The 24,740-nt window shown below is 34.9% G+C and overlaps 1 protein-coding gene across 4 annotated transcripts in view; it reads left to right on the top strand.

Moving 5' to 3' along the window:
• CDK19 (cyclin dependent kinase 19) overlaps positions 1 to 24,740 on the top strand; it is a 90,140-nt gene that overhangs the window by 29,589 nt on the left and 35,811 nt on the right. For all 4 annotated transcript variants that reach the window (XR_014795525.1, XM_084889891.1, XM_084889892.1 and 1 more), the window contains 3 exons: positions 8,951 to 9,026; positions 22,474 to 22,584; positions 24,175 to 24,315. Coding sequence is in view for 2 of the 4 variants with exons in the window: in XM_084889891.1 (XP_084746017.1) it covers positions 8,951 to 9,026; positions 22,474 to 22,584; positions 24,175 to 24,315 (328 nt within the window). In the remaining 2 variants the exon portion in view is untranslated. The remainder of the gene's footprint in view (positions 1 to 8,950; positions 9,027 to 22,473; positions 22,585 to 24,174; positions 24,316 to 24,740) is intronic.

Raw genomic sequence — 24,740 nt, 5'->3', positions numbered from 1 at the left:
TCTGCTTGATTTGTTTCTGCCTTCTTCTTCTTCAGCTTTAACTTAACTTTCCTCTCTTCTAAGCCAGCCTTACTGAACTTCACATGCATTGTGCTCTTTTGTCTCTGAGCCTGACACGCTATTCCCTTTCCCAGAAGAGGAATATAAAGAGATGAAACTGTGGTGATTAAAAGCACACAAACTCTGGAGCCAGACTTCCACTTAACTAACTGGATGATCTGTAGTGAGTTTCTTAACCTCTCTGCTCAGTGGCCTTATCTGTACAAAGGGGGCAGTAAAAGTACGTGCTTCACAGTATGTTATGAGAATTAAAAGAGTTCATGTAACTGAGGCTGTTAGAATGATGTCTGCTTCGTACTAATATATAAATGTAACAGTTATTAATAACTCTTATAAATGCGTTGTGATACTGGGTAGTATTTTTATGTTTTAAAGATGATTCAATATTAAAAGAAAAAATACTGTTTTTCCTTGTAAATTATGAATTGATACTTAACATTAGGTTTACCTGAGTTTTTATACAGACTAATTCAGGTCAAACTATATGGAAACTTTTAGGAGAAAAGTAATTCTTAATAGCTAATAACTGACTTTTTATGTTTCAAGTAAAGTTCTTTGAAGGAGTTCACTTTTTTCTTTCAAGTTTATTTAAGAAATTGTGGATTATAATGGCTCAAAAGGTTTGGGTTCTGGTAAGGGTACTTACTATAGTATTAGGAACTAGTTTTTCTGAAAAAGAAAATTCTGCTTCTCTATTCACAACTCCACTTACATCCAACATTCCCCAGAATACTTCTGATACCAGATAATGTGTCTCCCCACCCTCCCCCCTCCCCCCAATACTGACTAACTCTCTGACACCAGCTGGGTATTCTACAGTTTTAAATCAGTTTTGACACTAATTACTTGGAGTTGGTACAGACTGCACAGGTAAGCCCAGTTCACTTCAGATGCGAGGCACAAATGTTGGGTCCCCAAGTTAGATGTCCCCACTTTCTTTCCGACTTGGCTTCAAATCAGAAGTTCCCATGACTCCCTCCTCAGATTCATTTATTAAATGCCTCACAACTCAGGAAAACAGTTTCCCTACTAGATTACTGGTTTATTACAAAGAACATATAAAGGATAAAAATGAACAGCCACACGAAGGATACATAGGGCTGGGCCTATACCTGGAAGAGTCCCAAGCACAGGAACTTTTATCCCTATGAAGTTTGGGGTGTGCTCTCCTTCCGGCAAGTGAACATGTTCTGATTCACCAACCTAGATGCTCTCTGAACTCTGTACTTTAAAGATTTTTGTGGCGTATTCAATATATAGGCATGATTGATTAAATTGTGACCATTGGTAATTAATTCAACCTCTAGTCCCTCTCTTGGGGTGGGAAGGGCTGAAAGTTGTAATCACCTGATATGTTTCCCTGACAACCAGCCACCTGTCCACTGGTTAGCTAGGGACTTTCCAAAACTCAGGTGTGGTTGAAAGGGGCTTTTTATGAATAACTTTTTTTCATTTATCCTTCTGGAGCTATTCTGGAACAAAGATGATATATTATGGTAAAAGGTACTCTATGCTCTAATCACTTAGGAAATTACAGGGCTTTTAGGAGCTGTGAGCCAGGAACCGTGGAGGAAGTTTGAAATATATATTTCTTATAATATCACATTCTGTGTTGTCACAATAGTTAAGATCAGCTTTGAAAAACATGCAAAACCTAAATTTTATCAAAAGAAGATTCCTCAGTAGTCTAGGTTTGGCAGAACGTTCAATAGTATGGTGAAAACTATATATTTAAGTATTAAGTATTGCTGTTGACATCTTGACTATTAATTTCTCTTTTGATATATAATGTTTCAGGTTTGCTCCCTACAGGGCACATACAACAATCAATCAATGAATGCATAAATAAGTGGAACAACAAATCGATGTTTCTCTCTCTCCCTTCATCTCTTTCTAAAATCATTTAAAAAAGACTAATAAGTTTATTTCAATTTAACAATAGTTGAGTTTCTACTATTTGCAAGGCACTTTGTTAGCTCTAAATAATATACAGAAACTTTTATAGCTGTTTTTATTTTTTTGGTTAAAACTCACCAAGGATATTTTCCTTTTTCATTGAATTTTAAAGAGAGTGGAAGGGAAAGGGAGATACAGAGAGAAACATCCATGTGAAAGAGACACATTGTTTGGTAGCCTCTTGCACACCCCCAGCTAGGGTCAGGGAACTTGCAACTGAGGTATGTGCCCTTGACTGGAATTGAATGCGGGACACAGTCCACAATGCTCCAACCACTGTGCAACACTGGCCAGGCTGTCATTTATTTGCTCTTTTTAGGAAAATTTCATGATAATTTTTTTTTTAAATATTATGGTATTACATAATAAAGAGTTTCCAAGTAAGGAATCATTACTACCAGGCTGTGTGAATATTGAGTTTATGAAATTTTGTGTGTGTGATGTGGAGGTCTCTTAATCAGCTAAGCCAAATCATCACAAATCTATCCCTCTCCCTTTATCTCTGTAAAAAATCAATAAAATATATTTAAAAAAATAAAGAAAAAGGATATAACATGGATTTATGCCAACATTCTTCTTTTTTGTAATATATTTTTATTGATTTTTTACAGAGAGGAAGGGAGAGGGATACATAGTTAGAAACTTTGATGAGAGAGAAACATCGATCAGCTGCCTCCTGCACATCCCCTACTGGGGATGTGCCCACAACCAAGGCACATACCCCTGACTGGAATCAAACCTGGGACCCTTTAGTCCGCAAGCTGATGCTCTGTCCACTGAGCCAAACCAGTCAGAACACCAACATTGTTCTTGAAGAAAAAAATGTTGGCAAGACTCAGGTTTCATATTGTTTGAAGAATGTCTTACTGGTAACACGTGGTTATAAAAACTGTTCATATCGTACCATCTTGGATACTTTTATTCTGATGATTTAATTATTGGAATTTTACTCTTACAGTTTTGAAAAGAAAACCTGAAGGATGAATTCATAGAATTGTTTGTGAGAGAGAAGTGCTCAGAAATTGTTCTTTTATCTCTTCTTTCCTCTCTCTGTCTCCTTTCCTCCTTGTCTCAAGTTTTTTCTTGGGCACCAAAATGATCATCTATGTGTTGCTTCCTCTAATCCAATATCTCATGTAGGCTCAAGGCCTTTCAATCTGAAACTACTGTGATAGCTCTCAAGAAACATCTTTAGGATATCTCCTCTTGGAGCTTCTCAGATATTTTCATTTTGGGTTGAAAATTTTTTCTATGTAAAAGAACCATTTATGAGTTGAAGAATATTCTGAGATCTGACCCAACTCTTGTTCTCAATGACACATCTTCCCCATCAGCCAAGCTCAGAACCCCCGACTTAACCTGATCCAATCATCTTAGTCATTATTTATTCATTTGGTCCTGCCAACTCCTCTTTAAAAATTACTGTCACAAGTGTTCCTTCTTTTCTCTAGTCTTACTGTTACCATTTTGTTATGGAGAATGTTGGACTTGGAATTAGAAGATTTTTGTCTCAACTCTGCTCCTAGCTGCTGGCCTAGCTTCTTCACCTTTTGGAGCTAACTTTCTATTACACTAGTCCAGGTTCTCACCATCTTACATTTACAGTAACCTCCTAATTAATTAGATTTTCACACTTCTAATTTCAGTTTTTCCTACTAAGATTAATCTTCATACCTAACTTTCGTTGCCTTTAGAATAGACTCATTATCTGGTCTCCATAATTTCTCTGGTTAATGGTGTTATCATTTGCACAATTAGATAAAGTAGAAACTTTGTCTTCGGAATCTTTTTTTGATCTACAAAATCAAATTGGTTATCAAATCTGTCAGTTCTGATTCAAATGCCTTTTGAAATCCATATTTGTTCTCCTCTGTCACTATTCTAATCTTTTTCATCTTTTCTAATATGAACATTTGATGCAACCTACCAAATATTTGGTCTGCCATCACAGTTATCCTTCTGAGCAAAGATCTGTTAATGTACCTTCTCTGTTCTAAAAACCTCTGGCTCCACATTGTTTACATATGAAGTATAAGCTTTTTTGCTAGCTCACATGGTCCATTCCCTTTACTTTTCTATTCTCATCTCTTGCCTCTTGTCAACATGCCCCCAGCTGCCAGCCGTACTAAATAACAGGGGTTTTCTGAAGATGCCTTTTATTTTTCTCATGCTACACTTCTGCCTAGAATTCTGTATCTCCTGATCCCTTCCCTCTGGAAACTGTTCTCTTAAAGGCATTACTCAAGTAGTTAATTTCCTTTCTTAAAGCTCTGGAAGAAATATTAGTTTCATTCTTTCTGTTCCTGTTATGCATACCTCTTGAGTGCAGAGGGAGTCATATCAGTTATTTGTCTATTATTTCCCACTCACCCAGAATCTCTTTCAGCTGGATTTTGAACTCTGCTATCCAGAGTAGTCTAATTTTGTTCACCCTTAGAATTTGGCATAGTGTTGCCGAAACCGGTTTGGCTCAGAGGATAGAGTATCGGTCTGCAGACTGAAAGGTCTGGGGTTCGATTCCGGTCAAGGGCATGTACCTTGGTTGCAGGCACATCCCCAGTAGGGGGTGTGCAAGAGGCAGCTGGTCGATGTTTCTCTCTCATCGATGTTTCTAGCTCTCTATCCCTCTCCCTTCCTCTCTGTAAAAAATCAATAAAATATATTTTTTAAAAATGTTCTGGAATTCAATAGTGGTGACAATTACACAATTAAAAAAGAAAAAGAATTTGGCATAGTGTTGAGCATGCACTATTTACCCAGGGTTTGTTTGTTGGTTGATGTAAAATAAGTTTGTTAGGTACTTCTGTTTTCCTTAGAAACAAAAATGGATTTTAACCCTATTAGTTTTGAAGACTAAAACTTTTCTCTCAACCTTGCTTAAGCTTGGATTCCCTCTTTTTTTTTTTTTTAAAGATACTTCTAGATTTTTGTCTGTCAAAGGTTCTTGGGATTAAAGATGGCTCAGAACTGATCTGAATACCTTATGGTGCTATTGATAGGAACCAAAAACAAGCCCTGGATCTGTTTAGTTATGATGATAACAAATGGGAGTTTTGGCCCGACCTTAACCATACTTGTGCATACAGGCTGCTGCATGGTGCTTCATGGTTTTGCTGTACATTACTAACATATATGAGAAATGTCATAAATTTAAAAGTGACTGGAGGTTGGTCACCAAGTTTATACGTTATTGAAATGTATAAGACTATCTTTTTCATTAAACCAGTTCCTAAGATTTCATTTAAGACATGTTCCTACTGAACTTGTTTCTTTAGCTTGAGCAATTCTTCCCTGAATTACATTTAAATATTACTACTGAGTCTGGTAGAAATTTTAAGGCAATGATTTCTACAGTTTGCACAATTATGTGCTTTTTGTTTTTTCTTCTATCTATAGAATTGCTTGCATCAAGAGTTTTTCAGAACATAGTGTCTCAGAGGGAAAAAGTAGTAGGATCACAGTGTCTGCCAATTTTTTTATTTTTTTATTTTGTTGTTACATAATGTTCCTGTTAAATACTTTCTTTGTGACTGTTGAGAGTGAAACCTTCATGGTTTTGCTATACATTACTAACATATAGGAGAAATGTCATTAAATTTAAAATATTACTATATTAGATATATCTATGTTTATAGTTCAAATTTATATATTTTTAGTTCTCCTGCATTTATTTAGTAAACTACTTTGATTGTTTTAAACATGTAGGTGCTCTAACTTAGCATAGTATCTAATATGCTCTAAAATTTAGAAAGCAGTTTACCTGAAGGCTTTGAAATTGCTTTGTCTGTCTTTACTATAGTAAACAATAAACTACTTTTATTTAGAAATAAAATAGCTTTAAGAAAGAACTGAGCTGCCTGTAAAAGCCATACCATCATAACAGTATAGGTGAAGTTCACCTCTTTTCAGCTTTGTTATGTAAAAGAACAAGTTATACCTATGGCATTTAATAATTATATGTGCCTGAGACATACAAGCTGTGGGGATGACTTGTCATTTCCATTTGAAGGAATTCCTGGAGAGGGTCACTCACATGGATTGAGAGCAGTAAAGTTTGCCTACCCCATGTGCTAGTCATTAAAATATTTGTGGGCCGTGTAGCATGTGACCAAAGATTGGCATTGACATAGTACCATGGTGAAAGTGGGTCCCCTATGCCCTCTGGGATTCTGCCACTTGTTCATATGGTGAACCTCAGAGGGGCCATATCATCACTTATTACCTGACAGTTAACATACAAGCGAAATGGTAATGATATATGTGTTTGGATTCTCAATCTGAAAGTTGCAAATAATTCTTAAGTTTGCAGACCTTGGAGTATTTTATTAATTTAACAGATGGAAGTAATATTTAAATTTATTAAGTGAAATAATTACTGGGTTTGTTCCTAGTTCCTATCCACATAATTCAGAATAAGCAGCTTATACTTCAGTCTGTTCTGCTCAAGCTTTCACATGCCTTTGACAGCCTCAGTGTAAAATTCTAAAGTCATTAATGTGATGTGTTAATTTTGTACTTTTTGATTCACTGCAAAAATTTTATAGTTTCCATAGCAACGATAACCCATCCAGATTGTGTAATATTCTTTACAGTATTAAAAATAAAACTGTGCAATTACATGAGCTTCTGGAAGACTTTATTTAGGGAAACTGAGTATTGAAATACTTGTTTTAAAAAATTATGCTTTCAAATTAAAATTTTTTCAGAAAGCTTATATAATTTTATTTTAATAATTTGTTATACTTAAATATTCTGTAATAGATGCCTACTAGTTAATTTAATTACTAATTATGAACTTTACATCGTAAGCACTGTGTTAGGTTCTCAGGCACAAGGGCTCTCACATACCCACACATACACAAGGTGTCCCCCCAAAATGCATATACATTGTGACAGCTGATAGCTTAATTTTGAAAATGAAATGTATTTTAATAAGCACTGCCTTTATAATTATTCAAAATGTGTATACATTTTTTGGGATACCCTAATTGTAGGTGTGGGGGGGACATTTGGCTTTAATGACATTCAGCCACCTGCTGCTTGTATTTCTTAGTGACTTCTGAGTAGTTTGGAAGTCTAGTTTTATGTTTGGAGGAAACAGGACAGAGAAAAAGGAAAAATGATCACTTAAGCTTTCCATGTTTTTTACTTTGCTCTTGAAAACATACCTAAGATAGCACTTTGAAAATACTAAAGATTGTTTTAGTAGGTGACTGTTTTCTGATGTCAAATTATTTTGGCTCTTTTCTTTGTTCTTTCAATTCTTACTTAAAAGACATTTAACGTAACTTTCTCCATCTTAACACAACTGCTTTTCATTAGTTATATTACCTCAACATATGACTAGATATATGAGTATTTTTATATGGTATAATTTGTGTAATTCCCAGTAGTAAATGGTAAACATTTTTCATGTTTCTAATGTCCTTCATAATTATTATTTTATTAATTGATAGCAGTCCATCCTGTAGAAATATCTGGTGTGTTTTCTTTTTATTAAAATGCTGCTTATAAAAAAAAGAAAACAAAAATAAAGAGGAAAGTAAAAAAAAAAAAATACTGCTTATTTATCTTGAATGCCATGTACTGGAAAAGTAATGGATATAAATTTTCACACTGATTGTGGGGGAAATTACTCAATTATTTGCCCAAAACATAGATGTTTGTGAAAATCTTAAAAAGGCATTTAAGTTGCTTTAAATGCGTATTATAACCTCTTACTCTGATTTATCTGCTTGTAAACGCAGAATGGGGAAAATGCGAAATAGGTAAGTAGGACAGGGTGTGGCACCACTTACGTACTATCATTTGGCAAAACATGGTGATACTTTGCTGAGGCTCTAATATAATCAAAAGAAAATTTAGAGGGTATGGGTTATACTACTCTTATCAGAACAACCCTCAATATGAACCACATTTGTGGCATGCAGCTGGGGCCTTCGTGTGGCTGATTCTGGTGTCAGTACCTGAGGATACTGTGTGGTCCTAGCCACTGATCTGTTATACTATTACTATTTTTGTGAACTTTATCACCATTTTTGAATTGCTGTCTTCACTTGGTTAAGCATCCTGGTAACTACTGTGGTTCCCCACAATCCCTGATCCTACCTCCATTATTTGGAATATTGACTGTTCCTACTAGTTTTTCTAAGAGTTCTTGAGATGGTGGTGGAGTTTTTAAGTCTTTCCAAGGCTTTATGTTGAGTTAATGGAGCTTTTGAATGCTCTCTATACTATGTGAGAACTAGGGTGTCCCAGCGGGTCAATATTCTTCTATAGTTTCTCCCTCCTAATAAGCAATTCTGAGACTATGAAATTACTTTAAACAAATATAGGAGTTTACATCTGGCATTTATGTTTATAGCTTTCATAGACTTCAGATAATTAAGATAGGAGTAGAATTATCTTGTAGTGTACTTGAGTTGATATTTATGCTTATTTACTTTTAAAAATATTTTTATTAATTTCAGAGAGGAAGAGAGAGGAGAGAGAAATAGAACCATCAGTGATGAGAGAGAATCATTAATCGGCTGCCTCCTGCATTCACCCTACTGAGGATTGAGCCCCCAACCCAAGAATGTGCCCTAATGGGGAATAGAACCATGATTTCCTGACTAATAGGTTGACACTCAACTACTAAGCCATACCAGTGGGGCTGTGCTTGTTTACTTTTTGAAACCAGTGCCTTGTTCAGTATTCTATTCTGTTTTAATTTTGAATTTTATGTTTTGGCCCTTTCTGGTATTTTCATTGTGACATTAATTTATTTTGGTATTTTGTATTTCTGTAATTAAAGTATCAGAAATAACAAGCAGTGCATGCATGTGAGAGTGTTTACATATCACTGAGAGACTAGTACATTTTCATTGTTTTTGTAATTATAATTTTAAATCTGAAAATGTGTTAAAAATAATTTTTTTGTGTTCATATGCAGAAAAGATGAAAAGGAATATGCATTGAAGCAAATTGAAGGCACAGGAATATCCATGTCGGCTTGTAGAGAGATTGCAGTAAGTGGATATAAATGTTATTTATTCTGTTATTGATATTGGATGATTGATATTTGATTGATATTTGATTGGATGATTGATATTAATATAAAATGAGTTTCATTAACGTAAACAATACATGGTTATTTCAAAGATGTTAATGATATATTAGATGAGAAAAGCTGCCTAAGCTTGTTGATTACTTGAAAACCATTTTTTGAACATTGATTGTCTTAATGATATTTAGGATTTATAATTTTAGAATTACTGAGCTAAATGTTGACTTAATTTAAATTGTGATGTAATGTAATTAATTTAAAAGGTTTTAAAAACGTATTTTTCTACTACTTTGAAATTTCCTTTTTAAAAGTGCCTCCTTTTCCCTCCCCCTTCCCCCCCTCCAGAAAGTCAAAATTGTTTGGGTATTTTTACAAATGTAGGGTGTCATGGAGCATTAGTACAATATATCTAGTTAGGTTATGTACAGGGACATTTACCATGCCATCTGTATTCATGTAGAGTTTAGTTTAATGGAAAAATATTTTTACAGTTGATCTTAGCCAAGAGGCTCAGAAACTATGGAAACATGTTTTTGAAATACAATAAAAAATGAAAATGGAAGCAGGACAAAAACTGTGCCCTTTGATCTTATTGTAAAGATTAAGTGTACAGGGATACAAAATCATGCTTTTTCTTGTAAGGCAATATTTTTGCTAATAGAAGCTGGAAGCCAACAAAGCTGAAGAAGCCTCTACTAGTATGTCTGCCAGCCAGAAAACATACTGGACAGTGTGAATTGTTTTGACAAGAAGGTGGTTTAATTTGAAAAGGCTGGAACTGCCCTGGCCAGTGTTGTTTGGTGGTTAGAGTGTTGACCTGCTCACTGAAGGTTCGCCAGTTTGTTTCCAGTCAAGGGTATTGATCTGAATTGTAGGTTCAATCTCTGCCTTTTTGGGGCACTTGTAGGAGGCAGTCAATCCATGTGTCTCTTTTACATCAGTGTTTCTCTCTCTTTCTCTTTCCCTCTCTCCCTTCTACTGTCTCTAAAAATTAATGGAAAAAACAACCTTGGGTAAGGACGAACAATAATAACAAAAGAAAGAAGAAAAGGCTGGAAACTTCCCTCTATTTGGATTTGCTCCAACACAAAAGCCTAATCTTACAAAATCTTATAAGTAAAAGTAACAATTCGATTGGAGAGGTCCAGATGAAGCTCTATGAAATTTGGATGTTTTGTTATTGGGAGCAGAACAGTGAAATCCTCTTTCAGATGACATTATTCTTCCAGAATTATCCCCACTTTTTCCTTGTAGTCTCAAATCATGGTTTTAAAGGAATTGGAGGTTATGATGCCATTTTCTTTCCGCAAGTAACTGAATGAATTCTAATGTTTCTTAATGAAGCTAGTTTCTCTATTTTGACCTTTAAGAGTATGCTGATACCATCAGAGATTCTTGTTTTGTGAACCCATTTTGGAAATTGGAAAGATTGTTGAGACATAAAACAGTGAAAAGTGGATTGCCATTAAAACTGATGGTACCTGGTAACATATCTGGTTTTGTTACTTTGATGAAGGAAGCTCAATAGGTCACTGTGAATTATTGCTTTTATATTAGCATCACAGACTGTGCCAAAGATCATAAAAGAAGTCTTGTCCAATGTCTTAAAAGTCACTCTTTATTTCTTGAATCATTACCTTGTCAAGAGCTTTTCTTGAGAAATGGGAGTAGAATATTGCAGGAAAGTTCATTGATTCTCCAAAGAACAAGTCTTAACGCACTGGGGAATTCTAATTCCATTTGCTGCTACATAACTTGGTATGAATCAGGGTTTTCAGACCACTTGTCTATGGGATTGTTAAAGCTACTGGCATATTGAAAAAAACAAAAACAAAAACCATTCTACTTACTGTTCTAGTTCTTTATTCTTGAGAAACAGTAGCACCCTTCGAATAGTGGTTGATTTTTATGAAATTGATTTTTTTAAAATTTAATATCCTTTCTAATCTAATTATCCTTTTTAAGTTGGGAAAGTTTAATCTATTTACATTAATGTATCTATTCATATATTTAGAATTTTATCTTATTTTTAAATTATCTGTGTTTGATGCTTTGATTCTTCCCCTACACCCCTTCTTTTCTGATTTATGAAGTATTGATTGAATTTTTCCTTACTTCTTTTTTTTGTAAACTTCTGGTTTGAAAATAACATATTATTTCTAGGTTAGTAATTACTCTTGCATTTTTACATACATATTTAACTTAAATTCTCAAGTTTTTTTTTATTTTTTATATTTTATTGATTTTTTACAGAGAGGAAGAAAGAGGGATAGAGAGTTAGAAACATCGATGAGAGAGAATCATTGATCAGCTGCCTCTTGCACACCCCCTACTGGGGATGTGCCTGTAACCAAGATACATGCCCTTGACCGGAATCGAACCCGGGATCTTTCAGTCCGCAGGCTGATGCTCTATCCACTGAGCCAAACCGGTCTCGGCTAAATTCTCAAGTTTTTCCAGCTCCCTCCATGCAAGGACCTTAGAAGTTTTTAATTCAGCTATTTTCTTTTATTTCTATTATTTTACTTCTACTTTGTTTTCACTTAACTTCTTCTCCAAGTCCCTAGCCCCCAACTTTGTATATTTTTAGTTTCTTAACAGTCAGCACTTATTTAGATCTACTTGATTCCTTTTTTGTACACACTCCTTATTGGGGTATATTTTTAGTGTTTCTTTAATCAAGGGCTTGTTAAATGACAATTTTTAAAAGTTTTTTGGCCAAAAGTGTCTACTTTGTTCCACTTTTTTTAAAATAAAATATATTTTATTGATTTTTTTACAGAGAGTAAGGGAGAGGATAGAGTTAGAAACACCGATGAGAGGGAAATATTGATCAGCTGCCTCCTGCACACCCCCTACTAGGGATGTGCCTGCAACCAAAGTACATGCTCTTGACCGGAATCGAACCTGGGATCTTTCAGTCCGCAGGCCAATGCTCTATCCACTGAGCCAAACTGGTTTTGGCTGTCCCCACTTTTGAAATACAATTTAGCTGGATATACAATTTGAAGTTTATTTCTTCAGCACTTTGAAGATTTCAGCATGGTCTTCTGGCCTTGGTTATTGATGATGTGATGTCTATTGTCAGTGATGTCTTGCCTTTCAAGGAAGTCAGTGTTCTCCCTGTTTGATTTTAAGGTCTTCTCTTTGCCTGTGGTATGTTCTGCAAGCTCAGAAGAGAAGTTCAGTGTTATATACGTAACTCCTTTTAGTGGTCCCCATGGATTTAAAACATAATTAGCATTGTTGCACTTCTTTCCATAGAGACAATATATGCTTTCTTAATAAATGTAATATGCTTTTGTTCATGAAGAATGTTACTTAGTACTGCCAACTATTTTAGGATTCTAAAATAAAAATATTTACAGTCCAAGAATACTTTAAAATTATTCTTGTAAAAGAAAGATGTTTCATTGTTTTTGGTTATTCATCATAAGAAAGTGCTGTGAAAAGCAAATTGCATGACATTTCAAGGTTTAGAAATTTGGTGATCATTTAAATTAAGTTTTGCCAAGGTATTAGAACATATGAAATGAATGATAGAACCATTGTAAAGGCATTAAACAGTCGTTGGACTTTTAATTAATTACGTGCTTAAAACCCACATAGTGTCTCATATAAAGGAGTGTTCAGAACATACGGTATGATTCCATTTATATGAAATGTACAATATTGGCAAATCCATAGAGACAGAAAGCAGATTAATGGTTGTCAAGGTGTGGGATGAGGGAGCATTGGGGAGTAACTGCTTAATTGGTATGGGGTTTCTTTTTAGGATGTTCTGGAATTAGTGATGATGATTGCACAACATTTTGAAGATAAGGGAAGTTAATTAATTGTATACTTTAAAATGGTCAAGTTTATGTTATATGAATTTTAGCTCAGTAAAAGAAGAATAATTAATATGATTATAATACTTCACTTAGTAAAATATTGCCAAAATAAAATTTTTTAAATCAAAGGAAACTTTCAACATTGGTATTTTGTGCTTAGAAAATTTTTCAAATTATATTTGTTGAAATGAATATGAAGTCAAACATTCTTTCAGGTCTTTTGTTTTGGGCCCCATTCAAAGGAATTTTGATAGTTACAAAGAACCTTAGAATAAAGCACTACAGCTCTTTCTTCCTGTCACACTGGAAAGATGGCATCCCTCAGGGAAGGCACTGGCTGGACCACCAAGTTTTTTAGCTCCACCCCCTGCACAGCAGAGAAAGGCAGAGGTGGGTCTGGAGATTGAGCCATGAACCAACTGCAGCTAGATGCCTTGGTGGTATCAAAGGTCATCAAACATTATCAAGAAGGACAAGGAGTGCTTTGGGAAAGCCCCGATAGGCCCTAATCTCAGGCCAGGCCTAGGAACTCTACCCGAGGAGTCCTGGATTGGGAGAGGGTGCAGGCCTGGCTGAGGGACCTCCCCAACCCCCGAATACACGGATTTTCATGCACCAGGCTTCTAATAAAATTACAGTTATAATCACATTTACATCCGGGGAGACAACATAGTGTACACTTAGTTATGTTTTAACTTATATCCTTCATAATCTGGGCAAAAACAGTACATTCTATTTGAAAATGGTTCTGTTTTGTGATTGCTTATTTCTAAGGATTTAAATCCAGTAGTTCTATGGGAGATGTGAATTGTTGTTGGCAAAGCTATAGGCTTCTAGTTAGGTATTGCTTTGGTGGATATTCTTGATTTTTGTAACCACCTCTTGTATTTCACTTTGCTTAGAATCATGTATTTCAAGAAAGGATTGGTTGTGGGCAGAGAAAGGTGGAATGGGGCTGTCAGGAAAAGGTTTCACAAAGGACAGAGGATGCTTGAGCTGAATCTTGAAAGTGAGTGTCTGAGTGTTTGCACTGGGCATCTAGATATAGTTTGGTGCGACTTGAGGTAGTATGTAAGCAAGAGGCCAGCCAATAAGAAAGCTGCAGAATCAGGTCAAGGAGCTTCAGTGTTACGTTCAGAAATATTTTTAGGATAACAGAAACTGCTAACACTGTACCACTATTTTTGTTTGATCAGATCTTTTAAAGTGATCACATTTAATAGATACCATAGATTTCTAGAATTGAGGGATCCTGAAGCATGGAATTTTATGTGATCAGCCCAGCCTGCACCCTCTCCCAGTTCAGGACCCTTCAGGACATGTGTGCCTGCCAACTTAGCCAGCTTTCGGACATCCCCTGAGGGGTCCTAAGTGCTGCCTCGGAGACAGGAGAGGCTCCTGCCACCATTGCTGCACTCGCCAGCCATGAGCCCGGCTTCTGGCTAAGCAGCACTCCCCCTGTGGGAGCACACTGACCACCAGGGGAAGCTCCCATATTGAGCATCTACCCCCTGGTGGTCAGTGCGTGTCATAGTGACCGGTTGTTTTGCTGTTTTGTTGATTTTCGTATTAGCCTCTTATTATATAGGAACCTCTCGTGGGAGAAGGAGGCTTCTCTTTCTCTGAGCACACATCTGAGTCTTTATGTGATCCTTTTTTTTCTTAAATGTCTCTTTTCCCCAATGTTTTATTTCTTAAAAGAGCTCTCTACTAAGTGTCTTTCTCATCTTTTCATGAAAAAACACTTCCTGAGCAATCTTTTATCTGTCCTGATTACTCATTTTTTTTTGCCTCTTGTTGAGTTCTCTCATATCCAAGCCCACCATTGATATGCACCCACGAACATTTCAAACTCATCATTTCTGATCCTAAAATCAACATTGATCCTCATCTCAAAGCTATAATGCTTTTCCTCATACCACTATCTGTTGAGTTGCTTGTACCATCCTGGATCATTAGGCGTTAGTATATCAGTTACTGAGTCCTATTGAATCTCCCCTGCCCTCTTTTTATTCACCTCCTCCTTTCTGTTCTTAATGCCATTACCCATATCAGGTACTATCTTCCCTTCCCCTCTTTCTTTTAGACTTATTGGACTCAGAGTTAGCTTGGGCCTATGGTCCCAATCTTTTGGACATATGTTAATTACCTAAATCTATTTTGTCATGGAACCCATGCTCTGAACAACGTTTGACTTCTGGATTATTTGAGAACTTAAAAATATAACTAAAAGGAGTTAGTGATATTGAGCACACTTTTAATATGGAATGACCATTCAGTTTACCAAATAGTTAATATAAACATATATCTATATATGAAACATTAGTATATATGTAAAAAAAAAATAAAGAATACAAGAAATAATTTGTTAAATTTCAAATGAGCGGTATATATAATTACTATGGGGATTTGGAAGAATGAGAGCTCATTAATGCAGTGTTTCCCAACCTTCTCTCAAGATGAGAATCACCTGGTGGAGTTGTTAAAACACAGATTCCTGAATCCCAACTAAGAAGTGCTAAACTAGAATTTTTGGGAACATATAGGTAAAATTGTATACTTAACTAGTGCTCTAAGACAGATTTTATATACAGAGCACTAAGTTAGGTATGCAATTTTACCTATATGTTCTCAAAAATTCTAGTTTAGCACTTCTTAGTTGGGATTCAGGAATCTGTGTTTTAACAACTCCACCAGGTGATTCTCATCATGAGAGAAGGTTGGGAAACACTGCATTAATGAATGGAAACGAACAAAGGAAGTAAAGAGCAAACAAGGGTAGTAGAGGATGAGGGGTAGCTAATAGGGAAGGAGAGATAATATAAGGTAATAAGTAAAGATACATGAAATTGAATTTAGTGAAAGTTAAAAAAAACTATTGAGCTTTCTACCGATGGTTTGACTCAGTAATATAGATGCTCTGGTTGTAATGTTGGTGAAAACAAAGTCTTGATTTCATTCTGCTGTAGTCAATTTAACTTAATTTAGTGACTGAACTATGTTCTTAACTCTGGCTAGTTATTTTGTAGTTACCTTCTTGATCAAACTGGTGATTGGGCAATAGGTTGTATTTGTAACCTGAACAAACACATCTTTGGCACCAAAAAAACACAAACAAACAACAAGCCAAAAAAACAACTAAAAATATGTACCCTCATGATTTTTTGTTGTACATGTATTTGAACTATGTGGTTTTCTCAGTATTCTGAAATGCTCAGCCTCATTAAAAAAAAATCTTTTATTTTGGTGATCTCTTTATGGATAAACAATCTTAACTAAACTTCTTTAATTTCAATATTGTCAATTTTAGAGATGATTAATGTGTATAACTTATACTATTCCAAATATATATATTCATTTTTTAGAATTCATTCAAATCTTACTATATGTTGTGTAAGTATCATCTTAGTACATCTTTTTAAGTTTTCTCTCTGAGTTTTCAGAAATTATATTTTTTTCTTCATGACCTTTTCAAGTTGGTCATACTAAGAATCGACATGTAAAAACTCATTTTAATATAAAATGATTCTTACTTTTGAAATGGAATTTATAAGGCCTTAAGATTTTTTCTGAATATTCTTTTTTAAAAAAAATATGTTTTATTGATTTTGTACAGAGAGGAAGGGAGAGAGATAGAGAGTTTGAATCATCCATGAGAGAGAGTCATCAATCAGTTGCCTCTTGCACACCCCCTACTGGGGATATGCCCGCAATCAAGGTACATGCCCTTGACCAGAATCGAACCCGGGACCTTCCAGTCCCCAAGCCGACGCTCTATCCATCGAGCCAAACCGGTTTCGGCATTTTCTGAATATTCTGTTCAAAATGCTTTTAACATAATATTCTAGAGCAGTGGAATTCATATACACACACACCTATAGACCATCTCTCTCTCTCTCTCCCTCTCCCTCTCTCTCTCTCTCTCTCTCTCTCTCTCTCTCTCTCTCTCTCTTACACACACACACACACACACACACACACACACACACCCATGCTGGAGAATCTGCAGGGAGAGGGTAAGGGCTTTGCTCTCTGAAAGAACTTGTATAATATATGTTGGATGCTCCACTTTTCAGAATGACTGGAATTATGGTCTCACACCTCAGCCCTGAAACTACAAGAAACCGTACTAACATTTACAATTTAAACCTAAGGATTTTGATTAATTATTAATTGCCAAATTACCAGTGCCAATAACTGAACGTGTTTCACATCACTATGCTGATACAAAAGATAAACACAGTGAAGTCAGGGCTTAAATAAATTAATCATTTATAGTTCCTGAAGACCTCATAGGAATTTTAACCACAGTAATAAGAAAAGCTACTTAATGATCTGACCAAAATACAATCCAGGAAATGTCTACTGTATTGTTTCCATTAAGCAGAAAATTCACTTCGTTCCAAATCTGATAAGAAACCTTTATATGCATTATAAGAAAACAGAAGGGAGTGACTTTCCACAAAAGAATTGTTAAAGCATTTAACACTTTAAAACAGATGGCCTTACAGGGAGACTGGACTTCAGACAGCATTATGAATCTGAATTCAAGTCACTAAACAGTGCAGAAAATGGGTGAGGGAATATAGTAGGAAGTGAGAGTCATACTTAAGAAAAATGTCATTTGTCCCATCAGGATGCCTAGGGCTGGTCCTGATTCATGCTCTTACTCTATTCCTATGTGTGTCTTGTTTTTAATTGAAAAAAAGAGTTGGTCTTATTTAACCAAATCTCCTTTCCTCCTGCTCTCTGAGTGGGATCTACTCACCCCTGGCACCAGGGCTACTTGTTTGCCTGTTTTTACAATACTACAGGAAATGTCAATTATGTATTTTATAAATAAAAGTTATAATGGTCTGTATTAGGTGTAAAACCAAATAGCTTACTACTTTAATAATAGGCAGAATTCTGTGCAGTGGAGACCTTGGGAGCTTATTCATGATGATTATCTAGGGTGTATCCTTAAGGTGAAGGCCACAACATATGTTAGTTATGACATTCCCTTTGTCAGAGAAACATTCATTCGTCCTTAACTTGTATCTTATACACCTGCCTCATTTTTGGTTAAAATGTTAAGGGTTACTAAGCAGTTTTATCTTGAGTTTCAGCCTACTTCCGCCTAAAAAATTACTTGTAGGAAAAATGGATTTAGCCTTTGCGGTGGATGGTTTTGAATGTTCTTTTTTTTTTTTTTTTTTTGGTTTGGTGCCCCGATCAGGAATTGAACTTGTGACCTTTTGGTGCAGGGGTCCTCAAACTTTTTAAAGTGGGGGCCAGATCACGGTCCCTCAGAGAGCTGGAGGGCCGGACTATATGAACTACTAATTCCTACTGTAACACCTCGGCTGCGCTCACTGCCCAAAAAACCTGGCGGGCCGGATCAGACTCCTCTGCGGGCCGCATGTGGCCCGCGGGCCGTAGTTTGAAGACCCCTGTTGGTGTGTTGGATGACACTGAACCAACTGAGTCTCGCTGGCCAGGGTGATTTTGAATGTTCTGTTTAAGAGTTTTAACTTTGAAGTTGCTGAGACCGGTTTGGCTCAATGGGTAAAGCGTCGGCTTGGGGACTGAAAGGTCCCGGGTTCGATTCTGGTCAAGGGCATGTACCTTGGTTGCGGGCATATCCCCAGTGGGGGGTGTGCAAGAGGCAGCTGGTCATATCCCCAGTGGGGGGTGTGCAAGAGGCAGCTGGTCGATGACTCTCTCTCTCATTGATGTTTCTAGCTCTCTATCTCTCTCCCTTCCTCTCTGTACAAAATCAATAAAATATATTTAAAAAGAAAATATAAAAAAAAATAAAGAGTTTTAACTTTGAAGTCATTTAAGATTTTGGATTGAGAGAGCTAACATTATCAGACTTTTCATTTTAGCAAGATAATCTGATGTCAATATAGGATGTTTTAGAAGAGATAGGAAATAGATCTCATTAATTCTGCAGCATTTGTTAAATACCCTACCAGATGTCTGGCTTGTATAAAACAGTGGAAATGTAGAGATGGTAGACATAATGCCTGCACTTTAGGACCTTACAATCTATTAGGGAAGATAGATAGTTAAACTTTGTCATAAATTTATGCAGTTATTGGCAATGTTAAGGGAAATACAGTATGGATGGAAATACAGAGGAGACATCCATTTCTGATTGGGGGTTTCAGGGAAGGTTTCTTAGAAATAGTAATAAATTAGTCCTACTTAATTTTTTTTTTTAAATTACACTTTACATTCAGTATTATTTGTATTAGTTTCAGGCATACAGCTTAGTGTTTAGACAGTCATATCCACCTGACACCATAGTTTTTACAATATTAACTATATTCATAATGCTGTACTTTACATCTTCATGACTGTTTTGTAACTACTAATTTGTATTCCTTGATTCCTTCACCTTTTCTCTCAGTCCCCCAACCTCTCTCCCCTCTGGCAACTATCTGCCTGTTCTCTGTGTCTATGAGTGTTTCTATCTTCTTTGTTCATTAATTTTGTTCTTTAGATTCCACATATAATGAAAACATATGTCATACAACTATTAAGTCAGGACTCAAACTCAGGTCTCTGAGTTCTAAAACCTGTACTTTTTTGCATACCTGCTACCTCATTGTCACTTCTATTAGGTGACAATGGGGAACATAGACCTGCTTGAAAATTATGACTCCGTACCTAAGCTGTATCACTAAAGTAAAATAAAGCAAAAAATTTAAAGCCACTTTGAACTATGACTGGGTTACTGTTTTATAGACCCCTTTTCAGGGTATGAGTGCCATCTGCTGGAAGGTTATGATGTATTATTATGTAAAGACTAGCTTCCAAAAGGCCTGTCACAAGTGTGGGGGGGAAAAAAAGTGTCAGGTTTCAAAATGCTAATTCTTAAGTTTCAGTTTAGGAATATTGGGGAATTTCAGTTTAGGAGTATTGGGGAATTTTTGAGTTAAGTAAATCTACCATGAAATACACTGCTTCATTTATTTTCATTTGTGGTGGTAGTAGGTGGCATAGATTTTTTTTTTAATGATATACTCAGTGCTTTACTTGTAACATCTAATAAAAATAGAAAATTTGATTTGAGTTATTGAAGTATAAGAGGACTCTCCATTCAGATATCTTGGAAAAGGAATCTGGAACTTATGGGGACATCAGAGAACAGAAAATGGGAATGAAAGGGGAGGAAGTGTGCAGATAAATATACAAATGGATTCTGTAAATGTTAATCTATCACAAGGCTCCCAAAATTCAGTCAGGATCCTAACTAGTGCTTTAGAGAAAAAAGTTTAGGATTGTAACTTTAGATTGTTATAATTTAGGACAGTGAAAATTAGAGACTTTTTATAGTCAGTTAAATACTCTGAATGGGGAATCAGATAAAATTTTGGCATGTTCACTGTATATTTTTTTTTAGGTTCCTCTGGAATCACGTTAGTACTCAGTGAATATCTGGCACAGGAAATGTCATTTAGTGTGGGATTGTTCAAGGAAAATGATGCTATACTTAACTCCGGTTTAAATGTGATTAAAATATATTTATAGTTGTATGATGTCATGTTGAACAAATATTTGTGTGGCAAGAGATTAAAGTCCTTTGATGAAATAAAGAATTAAGGAAAGTACCTTTCATCTCCTTTCTTTGTGTAACTGCCTGAGAAGCTGTGATAGTGCAGTGATACCTTATCTCAGCAGGTAAATTTCTGGAAAGGGCTATCTTTTGGGGTGTGTGTGTAAATTGTAAGGGTAATGCTCATTGTAGAAAACTTGTAAAATAAACAGAAAGATCACACATAATCCCACCACTCAGATAACTATATTAATGTCTTATTAAATTTCCTGTTTTAAAACATTTATATTTTGTTGTCTTTTTATATTACATCACAGTATTATAGCACAAGTCTTTCCTAATGGATCTAAAAACTTATTCAGCATATATATTTGAGGCTACAATATGTGGATATACCATAACTTACTTAACCGTTTTCTTATTATTGAACATTTATATTGTTTACTGTTTTTTTTTCTTTAGTAAATAGTGGTAAAGGAATTTACTTTTTAAATTTTTTTGCTTTAGTAAATAGGGGTAAGGACTATAATTTTGTGTGGCAGTTGTTTAGAACCTAGCATTTTATGAGTACACCAGTCTTGAAAGTAACCAGTGATTGGATTAATATCCGCTTTAGTTCCTCAGGTGTGTTCTCTTGGTCCACTTTTCCTGTATATCATTTTCTGTAGGATTTTATAGCATTTATTGGATTCATAGCCCTTTCAGGAAATGCCCTCATAATACCCAGGTTTCAATTTCTATACCAGGTTAAATATCTCACCCTGAGCTAGAGAGAGCTATGTTTCTGATCTTTATATTTATGAGAGACAGTAGAACAGTGGTTACCAGGGTCTGGAAAAAGGGAGATGTTTAAGATACAGAGTTTCAGTTTCATATAATGAAAAGTTCTGGAGAAAGGATATAAAGGCTAGTGATTGTTTCACGAAGTGTCAATGTACTTAAATGCTATGTTCTAGGCTTTGAAGACCCAAACTTCAGCCATAGTGGAAAAAGCATGGACTTTGGAACCAGGCAGATCTATTTAAAAGCAAATCTTTTCTCTTTCTGGGTGTTTGGTTTTGGTCAAGATATTTTTATTACAACGAACATCAGGTTCTGTGTGCATCATAAGGTTATTATAAAAGATTAAATGAGAAAACATGTATAGTCATCTTGCACATAGAAAGTATTTGATAGAAGTTTTATTTTCTCTTTTTTTGTATCTTCCATAGAGTTTCACATTTAAAAGGCATTCAATATATTATTCAAATTGAGTATGTTTCTCTGTACCTGTTAAATCTGAACCCTGGTTAAGGATAGCCTGAGGCAGGCATATTTATCAGGCTCTTACCTTGAGCAGCTAATGTTATTGTTGTTAAATATTTAATGAAGCATCTACCTCTTATTATGTGCCAATGCTAATTTTTCACTTGCTGGTTTGGTCTGTCTTTCCTTGTCATTATTGGAGTCCAGCTTGAAGCTCTATTTTGTGAAGTCTTCTTCCTTTGCTTATTTAAAGGACCATTTCACACCAATTTTTATCAGTGGGTATAAAAGTCATTCCCTTATATTCACTACTTTTCTAAAAACTGAAGCCACACACTTTACACATGGATGAGTGAAGGGCTTGTTAAATTATCTTTCCTTCTTTTGTCAAATATTTATTGAGTACGTACTGTCTAGAGTGGATATAAACAGTGTTAATATACAATTCCTGCCTCTCAAGAAGCTTTTCTTCTAGTAAAAAAAAAATTGCACGTACCAAAATATATTTAATTATTTAGTGATATGATAATACTCTTGTTTACTATTTCACATTTTACCATTTTAAAATGACCTCATTTTAAACACACACACACACACACATACACACACACACAGAGGAAATGGATTGGAAAGATATGCACTAAGATCTAAGTAATGGCATTTTTTCCTTTTATTTTGCTTATCTTGATTATCTAAATGTGCAAAAATTGCATTTTGAAGTTATAGGAAATTCATCATTCTCCTCTCCTTGATAACAGAATAGTGACTCTTCCTCTTGCCTGCAGCTTTTACGAGAATTGAAGCATCCCAATGTGATCGCATTGCAGAAGGTGTTCCTTTCTCACAGTGACAGGAAGGTGTGGCTGCTGTTTGACTATGCAGAACATGATTTGTGGGTAAGTCTAGAATCACTTTCTTTTTAGAACTTTTTTATAGGAACAGAGAAATAAATAGATGCACTACATATTGCTAATTCACACAAAGGACAGCTTGCTTTGTTGATCATAGTTCAAAACAAATATAATAAATATTAATGGAGATTTAAAAGAATTTGAGCAATACACATTATCATCTTATTTTACTGAGAAGATAGTATTTGTAATAACCAGAAATTTCACTTTCCACAATGCTGAGTGAAAGATTATACTTTTATACAAGTAATTAATGGTAGTTTACTAATATGTCTAGTGAATTTTACTCTTTTGTGGTAACACAGTTCAAATTTAAACAAGTATGTACTTATAGTTTGTTTCCCTTTCTAAGATAAGGTTAATTTCTTTCAGTATCTTCTCATTTAAAACTGACTCCTCCAGATAGAAGTATTTATGTAGTTTTACAAATATTAGGGGTGTTTTATCAACATATAATGGGAGACAAAAATTCTAATTCCAATTCCAAACTTTTTCAGGACATTTAAACATATTATCTGAGGCGTTTCTAAAAGTAAAAAAAAAAAAAAAAAAAAAAAAATCAAACTTGGCAGTAAGTTTAAATTTTGGATAATAAAATTTTGACTTAACATAAGTATGGTTTGTCATATATGTCAATTACAAATCTCTTTAGGAATAACTTCAATAGACTTACAGGTCTTGGAGTAACTTTCAGAATTAATGCTATTACTGCAGAAACTGACAAGAACCTCCATTCTTTTCATGGATATTCAGTACCCATTTTGGCATGTTATGGACAAGGGTGGGATGGAGATGGAGGTGGAAATGGTGGTGTGGGAGGCAAGTAGAATTTTATTCCTGTTACTCAATTGATAATAATAAAAGCATAATATGCTAATTAAACCGGATGGCCGAACCACCTCCCATCCTTCCAGACAACCTTTTGGACAAAGCTGAGGCTGCAAGGGCCGAGCCCCTTGCATGAATTTCGTGCATCGGGGCTCTAGTACTTTTATAATACACAATATGACATGTGGACATAAAAATTAGATTATGGTGATACAATTTATTTAAAAAGTAAATTCCCATTTTTCTCTCCTCCTTCCTTTCCAATAGCTATTAGAAATATCTTCTAATTTCATTGTGTGCCAAAAGAAGGTGGAACTTTACAACAATTCAAATATACATGTAGTCAGTGTGATACTCAAATGCACTATGTGCTAACTTTTTATAGAATAGTAAAGATTTATAGTTCTTTTCTTTTTTTAATCTTTCATTTTGTCAGTAGAGACTATAACTAGTACTATTTTTAAGTAGGCTCTTAAACATCAATCCTTTTGACTATTTGATCCTATTTAATGAAAATTTTAATGATTTCTGTAAATCTAGTCCTTATACCCCATTAAAACTCTCACATTCACCCCCAATATCAATTCCATTTTATTGGTTGGCCTTGTTATTCAAATTATTGTTCTTTGTGTCATTATTGGCCTTTAATAAGTATTTTTTAAAATATAGAGAACTTACTACAGTCTTATTTATGTATTATTGACATGACAAAGTCTCTTGTTAATAATATATTTTTTTAATTTTTAGCATATTATTAAGTTTCACCGTGCATCAAAAGCAAATAAAAAGCCCATGCAGTTGCCAAGATCTATGGTTAAATCATTACTTTATCAGATTCTTGATGGTATCCATTACCTCCATGCAAATTGGGTGCTTCACAGAGATCTGGTAAGTATGTTTATTTAAAATTTATATGTTTCCCACCTTTCTTTTAAAAGATATTTTTTTCTTGCTACAATTATGATAAACATAGAAAATTTTGAAAATAAGCAAAAAGGAAAAAAAGAAAAACCATTCATAAACCCATGATAAAAATTTACCATTATTAACATTTGGTCTATGCTCTTTCATTATATGAATGCACAGCTATAAAATATCTGTGATTTTCAGCAAGTGATTGGTATGATGTTAATGGTATAGTCATGTGGAAAAAGTACCTTTTGATCCATTTTGTTTTTTTATTATTGCTTATCATTAGTAAAAACATTAATAATTAAAAACTAAATTTATTTGTACCATAATAATTTATATAGATTTCTAGAAGATATTCTTGACCATAAACTTCTTGAGAGAGTAGGGTCTAAGATTCATTT

Source organism: Pipistrellus hanaki (assembly GCF_964339955.1).
Source record: "Pipistrellus hanaki genome assembly, chromosome: 7".
NCBI classification, from domain to species: Eukaryota; Metazoa; Chordata; class Mammalia; order Chiroptera; family Vespertilionidae; genus Pipistrellus; species Pipistrellus hanaki.
The sequence above is the reverse complement of the archived record's forward strand: the minus strand, read 5'-3'. Positions and strand labels throughout refer to the sequence as shown.